Source organism: Salvia splendens, chromosome 22 (genome assembly GCF_004379255.2).
Source record: "Salvia splendens isolate huo1 chromosome 22, SspV2, whole genome shotgun sequence".
Classification (NCBI taxonomy): Eukaryota; Viridiplantae; Streptophyta; class Magnoliopsida; order Lamiales; family Lamiaceae; genus Salvia; species Salvia splendens.
In genome coordinates this window covers 461434-475924 of record NC_056053.1, presented here as the reverse complement: position 1 = coordinate 475924, position 14491 = coordinate 461434, and the positions used below count along the sequence as shown (strand labels likewise).

General features: G+C 37.0%; 2 protein-coding genes and 2 pseudogenes across 2 annotated transcripts; 3 read left to right on the top strand and 1 right to left on the bottom strand.

Annotated features, from left to right (window-relative positions):
• Positions 1-66: 66 nt before the first annotated feature.
• LOC121786413 (cytochrome P450 71A6-like) lies at positions 67-1699 on the top strand. Its single transcript, XM_042185041.1, has 2 exons — positions 67-960; positions 1091-1699. Exons 1-2 carry the CDS (start codon positions 67-69, stop codon positions 1697-1699), a joined length of 1503 nt encoding a protein of 500 aa, XP_042040975.1.
• Positions 1700-3415: 1716 nt separating this feature from the next.
• LOC121786543 (cytochrome P450 71A6-like) lies at positions 3416-5188 on the top strand. Its single transcript, XM_042185183.1, has 2 exons — positions 3416-4309; positions 4577-5188. The coding sequence occupies exons 1-2, from the start codon at positions 3416-3418 to the stop codon at positions 5186-5188; spliced, it is 1506 nt and encodes a 501-aa protein (XP_042041117.1).
• A 1601-nt stretch (positions 5189-6789) lies between these two features.
• LOC121787780 lies at positions 6790-8368 on the top strand (annotated as a pseudogene).
• A 1220-nt stretch (positions 8369-9588) lies between these two features.
• On the bottom strand, positions 9589-11718 carry LOC121786576 (annotated as a pseudogene).
• Between the last annotated feature and the right edge of the window lie 2773 nt (positions 11719-14491).

The window sequence follows — 14491 nt, the reverse complement described above, 5'->3', positions numbered from 1 at the left end:
CAAATTATTATTTAAAAGTATCTAGGAAACCCTTTCTCTTTACCCATTAGTTTCTCCAAACCAAAAATGGTTTGTCTCTCACATTTCTTGGCTTTGCTACTCTCCGCATCCATCTTCCTCTTCTTCCTCCTAAAATGGCGCCGCAGCAACCCTCCGAAGCCCCGAGAAAGGCTGCCACCTTCTCCACCAAAGCTCCCTGTCATCGGAAACCTCCACCAGCTGAGCTCAGCCCCCCACAGATCCTTTCAGTCACTCTCCCGCCGCTACGGCCCTCTCATGCTGCTCCACTTCGGCAAAGTTCCCGTTCTCATCGCCTCCTCGGCTGAGGCGGCACGTGAGATCATGAAAAACCAGGACCTGATCTTCTCAAACAGGCCCCAACTCAGCATTGCGAGCCGGCTGTTCTACAACAACCGAGATATGGCGTTCGCACCGTATGGAGAACACTGGCGGCAGATCCGCAGCATATGCGTGCTTCATCTTCTGAGCAACAAAAGGGTTCAGTCCTACCGCGGCGTGAGGGAGGAAGAAACTTCCCTCATGGTGGAGAAGATCAGAAGGTTGGGTGCTTCTTCAAAGCCCGTGAACTTGAGCGACGTCATTCAGTCTTTGACGATCGATGTGATTTGTAGGGTGGCGCTTGGGAAGAAGTATAGCTTGGAGAGTGATTTCAAGGAGATTTTTGGTGAGTTTGGGGAGCTAGTGGGGATTTTACCTTTGTGGGAGTACATTCCATGGCTGAGATGGATGAGAAGGTTTGATGGTTTGGATAAGAGAGTAGACAGAGCTGCTAAGAAGATGGATAGGTTTTTGGAGGTTGTGATTCAAGAACATAGGGTTAGGGAGAGGAGAGAGGGAGATGAGGGTGAGCTGGATTTTGTGGACCTATTGCTTGATTTTCAGAGAGAGAATGCAAGTCGCAGCCCTATTGAAGATGACACTATCAAAGCTATCGTTTTGGTATGGATACTTTTCTTTTACCATATGTATGTTTTTTATTTTCTTATAGAAATAATTTGATCTGTTGTACAGTGGCAAATGCGAAAAAAATTTATTAGGAGTTTCACCGATATATATTTTTCTTTTGCAGGATATGTTTGCTGCGGGAACTGATACTACATATACAACTCTTGAGTGGGCGATGACAGAGCTGATACGAAATCCAGAAACAATGAAAACTTTGCAGAATGAAGTAAGAGTAGCTGGAAATAAGGATGAAATTGATGAGCAAGACTTGGATAAAATGCCTTATCTGAAAGCAGTGATAAAGGAGAGTCTAAGGTTGCATTCGCCGGGACCATTGTTGCTCCCTCGTGAATTAACTCAAGACACAAGAGTATTGGGCTATGAGGTCGCATCTGGTACGCGTGTGATGATTAATGTTTGGGCGATTTCTAGGGACCCGTCATTGTGGAAAAATCCTGAGGAATTTCGTCCAGAGAGATTCCTTGAAATGAGCATAGACTTTAGAGGTCTGCATTTTGAGTTGACTCCGTTTGGGGCAGGCAGGAGGGGTTGCCCTGGTATTACCTTCGCGATGGCGGTGGATGAGCTCACATTAGCCAAGTTGGTACAGAAGTTCGATTTTGGATTGCCTAATGGAGCGAAAATGAAGGAGTTAGATGTGAGTGAATCTAGTGGAGTCATAATCCATAAAAAGTTTCCTTTGTTTGTTGTAGCTACTTCACATGTTTTTTAGATAACGCAATGTTGATATTTTAAAAATCGGACTGGATCAATCGGTTCAACCATGAACAGACGTGTTCCAAGCTTGATGTTGAGAAGAGTTGAACTTGAATATTTGAACTATTAGCTTGCTTGAGAAAATGATTCTTCTTACTCTCCCCCCTTTCCAATGTTGAACTATTAGATGCATTTATTTTTTGCAATGCTGAAAAGAGATTCTAGGGGTGATGGGCCTGAAAAGTTAATTGGTGTACACATGAATATACACATACACATAGTCGGGCCACACTCCTTTTCACGAGCCCATATGAAAATTTTCATTTTGTATCAGATAATCGAGTTTGACAGAAGACAACCCTTTTCTCAGCTATTCAATAGTATAAGTCTGGCCCATATAGATAATTGTGAGAATCTAAAAAGACACATTTATTGAATTGACTAAATATATTTTTGTTATTATTTATATAAATTTACAAATTCAAACTGTTGTGACCGTTTGAAAAGAAAATCGACGCAATTATACGAACCACATGACTACATTAAACAACAAATACTCCCTTCGTTTCCAAAAATAAAATTTATTTTCCTTTTTTATCCGTTTCCTAAATTTTTTTTTCATTTTAAAAAATGGATACCATAATCCTCTAATACTAATTCCACTACTTTTTCTCATTCTCTCTTTTATTTTACCCACTTTTTCTATTTCTTACTTTTTTCTATTACAACTCATATCGTTTCTAAAGTTAATATCTTTAGCAAACGGAGGGATTATTTAATATAGACTACAATTTTACTTATTTTAAATAAGTCAAATTTAATGAGTACAATTAATTAGCAATAGTAGAATTTTAATATCATCAAGATATTTATATAATAACTTTAAAATTAATTTTACCTATCAAAAAATTTAATTACAATATTAAAAAAGAAAGTGAAAGCAGGGAAACAATGTCTGCGGTTGGAGTCATTACGGGTAGATGGGGAACCATTTTTAATCCTTTTTTTAAAATAAAAATAATTTAAAAGTTGTCACATTTTCCAATTTCCAAATATATATCTAATTTTATTCATTAGTTAATATCAATGCTCAAGGATAATATTCTCTATGTCCTCTAAAAATAGAAATTCTTTTTTCCCCGCCCTCTAGAAATAGATACTTTCCTTTTTAGAAAATTTTCTTTATCTCTAATGAGCTTAGATCCATTTTACATTAACACAATTTTCTTTGCATCTCTTTTTTACTTTACTAATTTATATTAAAACTGGTATAGTTTCAAATATTTTTATTTTTAAGAGAGGTAGGGAGTATAGTCCAAAAAAAATTGAAAATTTTAAGATAAAATAAATAAAGTGAATCACTAATAAATGTCCTAAGTTTTTATTAATATTTTATGTTTACAGCCGTATTATGATTGTTTAGCATTACTTGTCTTCTAAAATTCGATGTCAACCAATGCGGACGAAGGGAGCATTGATTACAAGAATAATGCTATTTCTAAAATTAGCAAAATACAGTGGACTTCCTAATCAAATGATTTGTCTTTCCCATCTAATCATCATTTTAAGCCTATCCACATGTTAATTACAAGGCCAATCAAAACTCTTTCTAAAAATGACACGATATTTACAGTGGACTTTCTAACGAAATTATTATTCTCTCTCATCAAATTATTATTTAAACCATTTCGGAAACCCTTTCTCCTTACAAATCAGTCTCTAAAAACCAAAAATGGTTTCTTTCTCACATTTCTTGGCTGTGCTACTCTCCGCTTCCATCTTCCTCTTCTTCCTCCACAAATGGCGCCGCAGCAACTCCCCGATGCCCCGGGGAAAGCTTCCGCCTTCTCCCCCAACGCTCCCGCTCCTCGGAAACCTCCACCAGCTGGGCTCAGCGTTCCACAAATCCATCCAGTCACTCTCCCTCCGCTACGGCCCCCTCATGCTGCTCCACTTCGGCAAGGTTCCCGTCCTCATCGCCTCCTCGGCTGATGCGGCGAGAGAGATCATGAAACACCAGGACCTGATCTTCTCAAACAGACCCCAGCTCAGCATCGCGAGCCGGCTGTTCTACAACAACCGGGACGTGGCGTTCGCGCCGTATGGAGAGTATTGGCGGCAGAACCGCAGCATATGCGTGCTTCATCTGCTGAGCAGCAAAAGGGTTCAATCCTATCGCCACGTGAGGGAGGAAGAGACTTCCCTCATGGTGGAGAAGATCAGAGAATTGGGTGCTTCTTCAAAGCCCGTGAACATGAACGCCCTCATTCAGTCTCTGACGAATGATGTGATTAGTAGGGTGGCGATGGGGAAGAAGTATGGTTTGGGGAGCGATACCAGGGAGATTTATGCCGAGTTTGGGCTGCTGTTGTCGATTGTACCTTTGTGGGAGTACATTCCATGCTTGAGTTGGACTAGAAGGTTTGATGGTTTGGATAAGAGAGTAGAGAGAGTGGCTAAGGAGATGGATAAGTTTCTGGAATCTGTACTTCAGGAACATAGGGTTAGAGAGAGGAGAGATGGTGATGGTGGTGATCTGGATTTTGTGGACATATTACTGGATTTTCAGAGGGAGAATGCAACCCGCAGCCCCATTGAAGATGACTCTATCAAAGGCATCGTCTTGGTATGAGTACTTTTCTTTTACATTTCTATGCTTTCTTATAGAGACATAAATACTTTGTTGTGTTGATAAGTGGCGAACGCATGAACAAAATAACGTTACGAGTTTCACTAATTTTTAGTTTTCTTACTTGCTTATTAACACTGAGTTATAAAAATTTTATGGAAAGTGGATGGAAGAAGTTGGTGGAATGTGAGGATATGTTTAATCTTTATAAAAATGATTTTCTTACTTTCTTATATATATATGAGATTAATTTTTCTATTGAAGGATATGTTTGCTGCTGGAACTGATACTTCATTCACAACTCTTGAGTGGGCGATGTCGGAGCTGATACGAAATCCAAAAACTATGAACACCTTGCAAAACGAAGTGAGAGAAGTAGCGGGAAGCAAGGAAGAAATTAATGAGCAAGACTTGGATAAAATGCCTTATCTAAAAGCAGTGTTGAAGGAGAATCTAAGGATGCATCCACCTGTTCCAGTGCTTAGCCCTCGTGAATTAATTAAAGACACCAAAGTATTGGGCTATGACGTTGCATCTGGTACGCGTGTGATGATTAATGTTGGGGCAATTTTAAAGGACCCGTCACTGTGGGAAAATCCTGAGGAATTTCGTCCGGAGAGGTTCCTTGAGACAAGCAGAGACTTCAGAGGTCTGCATTTTGAGTTTATTCCGTTTGGGGCAGGCAGGAGGGGCTGCCCTGGTACTACGTTCGCAGTGGCGGTGATTGAGCTTGCATTAGCCAAGTTGGTACACAAGTTTGACTTCACATTGCCTAATGGAGCAAAAATGGAGGAGTTAGATATGAGTGAATCTAATGCAATCATAGTCCATAAAAAGTCTCCTTTACTTGTTGTAGCTACTCCTCATGTTTGTTAGGTAATGCAGTGCTAGTATTTTAAAAGTTAGACTAGATCAATCGGTTCAACTATGAATTGATGTGTTGCCCCGTCTGATTTAGATATAAAGACTGCCTAATAATTGTACCATCTTGTTCCGAAAAAAGTGGAATTGCAGTTATATTGCGTATGAAATTATACCATAATATCCATGCATTTTGTGTATAATGCAGAACTATACTATGTAAACATGCTTCTTTTGAATGTTGCATGTATTACATATATATATATGCACTTAGATTAATGCATATATCCTTTACAGTATATCCAAAATATATCGGCCATTCCATAAAAAGAATATATGGATACAACTTAATTTATCGTTCTATTTTTTACTTTAGTATATAAAATTGAAATTAAAAAACTAAAAATATGTTAAAACATAAAGATGATACATTGAGTGTGGCACAAAGATAGAAACTAGAAAGTCTTATGATGGGGCAACTTAAAGTCCTCATTATATTAGGTCGGCTAACAAATCATTTAAAATTTTCTAAAGATTTGGCTAGTTTTAGTTAGTCGAGAGTCATGATTCAAGAAATCAAAATTCAATAAAAAAGAGAGGGAAGGTGACTCCAAGAGTCTGTCATTCTATAGATTTAACTTGAATTAAATACACACGAATTAATCAATATTTTACACTCTATTTCACTTATTTTTTTAACTTTCATATAATGTCTTATTAAAAATTTAAGACTAGGCTATAGAGTGAAATAGACTACACTTTAATAATTATATTTCTTTAAATAAATATATAGTGGAAGATGGGTGCTATACATATAATAATTCAATTCATATACAACCACATTGTGACTAACCACATAAATCTATTTTAGTAAATGCACATAAATTAATAGTTCTAGTTAATATTAAAATACTACGGAGTACTATTTATTCATATTATTTTCGTAAAATTGTAATAATTTAAGATAGTGAGTATAAAATTTCATTGTACAGAATTTAAAATATACAAAAATACGATAACATTAATTTTTCTCAGTGTTAATAGGCGTTTAGCCACCCAAAAATGTATCGAGGTCAAAAGCGTGTGCTAATCGCCAAAAATAAAACAAGTAGGAGTAATTAATTATTGGCTCTTAGATTAGAGTTAGCTATTGTCGGGCAGCTCTGTAAACTCATTAACTAACTCAATTAGTAGTATTTCAAAATGCAAATTACCATTGATAAAATTCTAGTGTTACGTACAAATTTTAAAAGTTGTATTTAAATTACTAAATTGCTGATTTGTTTTTTTATTTTAGAATCAATCAGGATTATGATATCTTGCTCACATGATATGATGTTTGCTTACATGACTCTATTGTAGGCAACGAAACAATATAATATTACGATAGAATAAGATTAAAGTGAGAAATTGAGAAACAATATACTATTACAATAAAATAAGATTAAAATAAAACAATTTATGTTATTTATTTTATTTTTTTTCACTTAATTTAATAAATATTGTAGCGTGTCATTTTATTAATTTGGGTGCTCAGATGAAATCCATCACGATTCAGCATTTATTACTATGTCTAACTAACCCAATTATAAATCCGATCTGATTTCTACTTTTAAATGCATCTTTCTCCACAAACCAAAAATGGTTCTCCTCTCACATTTCATGTTTTTGCTCCTCTCTTCCTCCACAAATGGCGCCGCAGCCACGCTCCCAAATCCCAGAAAAGGCCACCGCCGTCTCCTCCAAAGCTCCCCTGGGTGGGGAACCTCCACCAGCTGGGCTCACCTCACCACAGGTCCATCCAGTCACTCTCCCGCCGCCACGGCCCCCTCATGCTCCTCCACTTCGGCAGCGTCCCCGTCCTCGTCGCCTCCTCAGCCGAGGCGGCGCGCGAGGTCCTGAAAAACCAGGACCAAATCTTCTCAAGCAGGCCCAAAATGAGCATCCCCACCCGACTCCTCTACAACAACAGAGACGTGGCAGATCCGCAGCATATGCGTGCTTCATCTTCTGAGCAGCAAAAGGGTTCAGTCCTACCGCCGCGTGAGGGATGAAGAGACCTCCCTTATGGTCGAGGAGATCAAGCGGTTGGGTGCTTCTTCGAAGCCCGCGAACTTGACCGAATTCGTCATGTCGCTGACGAATGATGTGATCAGCAGGGCGGCGTTGGGGAAGAAGTCCGGCGCCGGAGAGAAGAATTTCCTTAAAATTATAGCGGAGTTCGGGGTGCTGTTGGGGGTTGTACCTTTGTGGGATTACATTCCATGGCTGAGTTGGATGAGAAGGTTTGATGGCGTGGATGGGAGAATTGAGATAGTGGCTAAAGCATTAGATCAGTTTTTGGAGGATGTGATTGAAGGACATAGGGTTCGAGAAAGGAGAGAGTGTGACGGTGATGAGTTGGATTTTGTTGACATATTGCTTGATTTCCAGAGGGAGAATGAGAATGGCACTCCTGTTGATGATGACACTATCAAAGCTATCATCTTGGTAACAACATATTCCTTTCTTTTGGCTATACATATTCTCTTATACTTATGTGTATATATATATATATGATGATGAATTTTTACGACAGGACATGTATGCTGGTGGAACCGATACTACATCCACGGCACTTGAGTGGGCGATGGCAGAGCTTATAAGAAATCCAACTATCATGAAAACACTACAAAATGAAATCAGAGAAGTAGTAGGAAGCAAGGGTGAAATAGAAGAGAAAGACTTAGAGAAAATGACCTATTTAAAAGGAGTGACTTCAGAGAGTTTGAGGCTTCACTCACCAATCCCATTCCTAGTCCCTCGTGAATTAACTCAAGACACAAAAGTACTAGAATACGACGTCGCATCTGGCACACGCCTTTTGGTCAACGTTTGGGCTATAGCAAGGGATCCATTGTTATGGGAAAAACCAGAAGAATTTTATCCAGAAAGGTTCCTTAACACGACCATAGATTATAGAGGACCGGATTTTGAGTACTCTCCGTTTGGGGCAGGTTGGTCGGAGGGGGTGCCCTGGTGTTACATTTGGGTTGGCGGTCTAGGAGCTGGCTTTGGCTAAGTTGGTGCACAAGTTCAGACTTCAAATTGCCTAATGGGGAAAAAATGGAGGAGCTGGATATAAGTGAAACTAGTGGACTCACAATGCATAAAAAGTTTCCTTTACTTGTAATAGCTACTCCACATGCTTGCTAGGGTCTTCTATTTTGAGTCGATTACGTACAATAATATTGTCAAAATAATATGACTTGATTGTTACAATAATATTGTCAAAACAAATAAATAAACACTTTTTTTTAATACTTTCGGTCTTTTCCCTTGAATTTAATTTATTAGGTATATATTTTTTCGATGAAATGAAATACTAGTAGCCAAGTAAGTACTATACACCTATATACTTATTTTCGATTCACCGTATGATATAAATTGAAAGTTTGGGTAAATTATACGATTGAGCCTGTTTAGCTAAACTCTTACAAATGTAATTTGGTTGAATGAAATTGATGATTTGAGTCAATAGTTACATCTACATTAATTCGCTACAATTGGCGACACAATTAATCAAAAATAGAAACTATAATAACTAGTGTATGGTGGGTTTGGTTTGGTTATCTTGACAGAGAAATACAATGACTTAAAAAATACTCGAATTCGAGCAGTTGCTGGTAGGAAAAAGTAGGAAATACAGTCTAAACTATCGATTTTATTTTTTCTTTTCTTCTATTTTGTTATGTTCTCAATTAAGAGCTCTCTCTTATTTTTTTCGAGTTTCATATGGTTAATTAGTTATTGACTTAATTAGCTTGAAATGTTAAAACTCCCAATACCAAAATAAATTTTTTAACAAATTGAGCTCTGTTTTATTAGTTTTGTAAGTACATAATTAGATATACAATAAATACATAATAATTATATTATGCTAAATAAAAATTGTGAAACATTAATTGTACACCTTCTCGTTATCAGCTCAACTTGTTGATGATACTAACTAGTGGCGGACCTACAATGGGGCCTGGGGTCCCATGGAACCCCCAACTTTCGTAAATCGTAACCATTACTATACAAATGTTATTAGTTTTATGAATATAATTCTCATTTTTCAAATATACACAAGCTTTTAGTAATAACTTACGCTCACTTTATATATATTTTTTATTTCGCACCTAATTTGTAATAAAAAAATCTACTTAGTTATTACTCCCCATTAAAATGGAAGTATAATCATCTCCATATTTTTTTCTCTCTTTATAATTTTTTTAATTAGCTAAAAAAATACTCCAATAACATCATATAAATTTTCGTGCAGAAAAACAAGTGTTTCACATATAGTAGCACAGAGGGAGTTATTGTCACCAACCCTTTATTATTCGTACTCATTATTCATCTATATATGTTGTAACTTCATGCCTCTCGTATACAACTACTTATAATAAAGATAAATATCGAAAAATACTCTATAACTATAACTGGTAATAGTAAATTGAACCCCCCAGAATTGAAATAATGCGTCCGCCACATTACTAACTAGCACGCTGGAGAGGCAATTACGAGCAAAGGATTTTTTTTTACGGATTGTGAACCCAGTAGTTTCATTCATATCCAACAACTTTTCATTCAATCCATGGGGCAATCCAAAGTCAAACTTGTGCACCAACTTGGCAATAGTAGGCTCCACAATGGCTACTGCAAATGTAAGCCCGGGGCAGCCCCTCCGGCCAGCTCCAAATGGGATCTACTCGAAATGCAGACCTTTGTAGTCTATGCTCGTATCAAGGAACCTCTCTGGATAAAATTCTTCAGGTTTTTCCCATAGACACGGATCCCTAGCAATTGCCTAAGCTTTGATCAGGACGCGTGTGCCAGATGCAACGTCGTAACCTAGCACTTTTGTGTCGTGAGTTGATTCTCGAGGGACTAGTAATGGGACGGGTGAATGCAGCCTTAAACTCTCCTTGATCACTGCTTTTAGATAGGACATTTTTTCTCTGTCATCCTCTTCTATTATGCCCTTGCTTCCAACAACCTTTCTTACTTCGTTTTGCAGAGTTTTCATGGTTCTTGGATTCCGAATGAGGTCCACCATTGTCCACTCTATAGTTGTTGCTGATGTATCGGTTCCCGCAACAAACATGTTGTGCGACAATTAAGAATGAAAAGCAAAAAAAGTGTATAACTCACAATAAGCTTGGTTCCAAATATATACACATAAATAGAAAGGTGGAAAATTCCTACCATAATAATAGCTTTGATAGTATCATCTTCAACAGGAGAGCTATTTCGATTGTCTCTTTGAAATTGCAGCAATATGTCCACAAAATCAAACCCTCCATCATCGATGTCTTCTCTCTCCTCTCTATCTCTGTGTTCTTGAATCACAATCTCCATAAACTCATCAAACACTTTAGCAACTCTGTCGATTCTGCGATCCAAACTAGCGAACCGTCTAGTCCAATTCAACCATGGTATGTACTCCCACAGAGGAAACACACCTAACAATTCCTCAAACTCCATTAAAAGTTCACTAAAATTTCTTCCTCCGCCGTGCTTCTTCCCCAACGCTGCCCTGTAAATAGTGACAAACGCAGAAAAAAAATATTACTAGCGGCTCAACCATTTATACAAGTTTTAAAATAGAAATATAGTCCCTCCGTCTCATAGAAATAGGCCATTTAGGGTTAGCACGAGTTTTAATGCATAATTGGTAAAGTAAGAAAAAATGAGAAAAAATAGTTGAAATTATGGAGCCCATAAATGAAAAAGTAAAAGTAAAAGAGGAAAAAATTGCTATAAAAGAATCTATTTCTATGGACGGACGAAAAAAAATGATCTATTTCTATGGAGCAAAACATGTGTTAATCAATAGAGCTTAAGTCCTTAGAAGGAAAGAAATATGTATAAAATTATGTTATTTGGAAAAAATGTTTAGAAGACATAGCCCCTACTAATACTATATTTAACTTCTGCATCGGCCCTGCATGCATGCAAATTATATCATTAGTCATTGACATCAACGCGTCGCTCAAGTTGACAACCGCCGATGAAGATCCGAGCCGCGTGATCTTCTCGACCATTATCGACATCTCCTCCTTTCTGAGGCGGCGGTAGGACTGAACCCTTCTGGTGCTGAGCAGATGAAGCACGCAGATGCTGCGAATCCGCCGCCAGTAGTTGCTGTAGGGCGAAAACACCACGTCTTTATAGTTGTAGAGGAGCCTTCCCGGGATGCTTAACCTGGGCCGGTTCGAGAAGGTCAGGTCCTGTGTTTTCATGATCTCGCGCGCTGCCTCGGCTGAGGAGGCTACGAGGACGGGCACCTGCCCCAAGCGGAGGAGCATGAGCGGGCCGTAGCGGTGGGAGAATGAGTGGAGTGCTCTGTGTGGGAATGAGCCCATTTGGTGGAGGTTTCCGAGCACCGGTAGCTTTGGCGGTGATGGCGGCGGATTTCTCCGGGATGTTGGAGCGTGACGGCGGCGCCATATGCGGAGGAAGAAGAGGAAGAGAGGTGTGGTGAGAAGCGCTATGAATAAGTGTGAGAGAGGCACCATTATCTTATCTTGTTAGCTAGGAAGAAGAGCAACGTTGAATGTGTTGATATAGGAGCATATGATTCCAAATATTTTAGGCCCGAGTACAAAAAAAGACATTTAATAGCTTTATCGAAAAAAATTACTATATTGAAATGAAAACAGAAGATAAACTTGCCAGATATGCGGAGAAACCGATATTTCTCCTAATCTCTCTCTAATTACACTCCAATCACCACTTTTCTTCAAGATAGGTAATTAAAGCCTATCAAATTGGTGCTTTCATTAGGTTCTCATCCTCCTGTTGATTCACTTTCTACCACTATGTCCGTCTTGCTGTCAAACTCTCCTTTAGACACTCCTCCTCGGTTTTATGGTGTTAACCTTGTGAGATGGATTTTGGATATTCAGCAATATTTTGATTATCACTTGTTCTCTGATGCTGACCGTCTGTTTTTTGTGAGGTTATTTTTTGACCATCCAACATTTGTATGGCTCTACGAGTATCGACGCTCGAATCCTGATTGCTCATGGCAAGAATTTCTAGATGCTGTTTATCATAATTTTGATGAGGATGCCATTTATTTCTCCGAGACGTGGATGGTGATTCAATTGGTCCACGCACACACATCTGAATGGATCAACTCTGACGGATGATGAGTTCTTGTCAAAGACCTCTTTACGGAACTCTATTGTACTTGATTTGGATAATTTATGATAGGCAAGTCATTCACCATTAATTCTTCTTTTGCTCGTTGTTTTTAGACCATTAGAATTTAAATGGCCAAACCTCATGTGCCAAAACAAATTTGATATTTATAGCACTTTCAAGTTTCAAGCACATCATTTGAATGCTTAACATAAACATTATAATATTCTTGGATCTTGGTCATTCGTACTGGCTACTACCACTGTCCCATTTTTTATTAGTAATTATAATAAAGCAATTGTAATGGTGAGGATTAGTATAATAAAGCAATTGTAAAACTATTTTATTTAATTTAATGTTATTTGAAATTTGTTTTCTTTATTTATTCATTAAATAATTTTGATTTTTTATTAATTTTAAAATAATATTAATAAATAATAAATTTTAAAAAAACAAAATTAACTTGTTCCGGGCACTTAAATGTGCTTGGAAAAATTTAAGAACTATCATCTCGAAAATTCTGAGCAAACGCATGTACTCGCAAATTTCCGAGCACATGGAGGTATTCGCAAATTTCCGACCACACGAAACAAGAGTTCTGAGCACAACAAGGTGCTTGGAATGATCGCACAAGGTTGTGTTGACCTGTTTGGCGAGCACTATCGTTGCTCGGATAAATATTCTGACTAGGCAAATACCGAGCAATTGAATTGCTCGGAAAGTGCTCAGTATTTCCCAATTTTCCGAGCACTTTTGGCCTTATACCGAGCACTTTGGTAGTGCTCGGTAAAACTGTTTATTTTGTGGTGGTTAAACTTCTATTCTGATCCAATGAATATCATAATTTTCTCCCAAAAATGACCAAAAGTCCAAAACTTAGTAAAAAATTTCTTTTCAATTTTGGCACATAAATAACGTTGGAAATAAATCGATGACTTTCATTCTTTTTATAAATTTATATCTAATCTCTATGCATGCATGCACTTTTATACGGTGTTTAATTTTCATTTCTCTAGAACAATTCAGTTCTCATATGTCTCTATTACTAATAGATAAAGATGTAACCAAAATCGATATTAAGTAAAACAAGAAAAACCAAATTGATACGTGCAAGATTTTATGAAAATAAAATAAATATAAAAAATTGTTAATTGTAAATGATTATCGTAATAAATAACAAGCAATTAGCCAATGGGGCATAGCTTATACGGAAAAATTCAGATACCTAAAGATCTCTCTATATAGCCTATCAAATTTTATACACAAAAATCTAGATGAAAATGCTTATTTTGAACAATAACTACTACTGCAACTTAGAATCAAAAGAGAGTATATCTAAGTTGAGAGGACGAGTTATCTTAATATTTTATTTTTATAAGACATTTCTATTGGTATATATTCCCTAATTTCAGTTAAAACACTAATAATGATAAAAAAATTTAAAGCACATGGTAATTACAGTCTTTAATTGCGTCTGTGGCCCTTTTTATAGTGTTAATTTGGATATGTATTTTCTCCTGTGTACATAGCTAGCATGTTAATTAATTTAATTACATCGTTAGTTTAACTTAATATACTACAAGTTATTGCTCTACGTTAACCCTTGGTTCAAACAAGTCTATGAGTCAAGCAGTATAAATGCTCTTAAAGAGGTAAATAAATATAGAGCTGCGAGAGCCCCAAAATCGGGGTACTCTGTATATATAAAAAATTCAAATTTCATTAACATCTCTATTTTATTTGATTGGACCATATGCAATAAATGTAAATTTTATAGACTAATTTAATTTTTAATTTGATCTAGATAACTACCACCGTTACCGCCTGGGCTATTGTCTTATCTTGGGGATAGTAGTGGCCACCCTAGTTTCTATACATGTAGGGGTCTGGGCATTGCCCAGTATAAAATATGAGTAATATTATAATCTCGTCTCAAGATTTTTGGTCCATCTAATAAAATAGACACTAATACTTTTAGCAGGAAGTATTTTTTTTGTTTTTTTATTAAGGTGGTCTTCATTATCTACTAACAATAATTTAATTATTTTTTCTTCTAATTTATCAATTATGTATTAAAATCTGTGTCATTTCAATATATGCTATTTTTATGGAACGGATTGAGTAATTTTTTTAATATCATCCATA

Excerpts from the sequence above, each read along its gene's own strand:
- LOC121786413 (XM_042185041.1), top strand. The coding sequence starts at position 67 with ATGGTTTGTCTCTCACATTTCTTGGCTTTGCTACTCTCCGCATCCATC. Across the intron at positions 961-1,090 it reads CTATCAAAGCTATCGTTTTG|GATATGTTTGCTGCGGGAAC; the intron begins GTATGGATACTT and ends TTTCTTTTGCAG.
- LOC121786543 (XM_042185183.1), top strand. The coding sequence starts at position 3,416 with ATGGTTTCTTTCTCACATTTCTTGGCTGTGCTACTCTCCGCTTCCATC. Across the intron at positions 4,310-4,576 it reads CTATCAAAGGCATCGTCTTG|GATATGTTTGCTGCTGGAAC; the intron begins GTATGAGTACTT and ends TTTCTATTGAAG.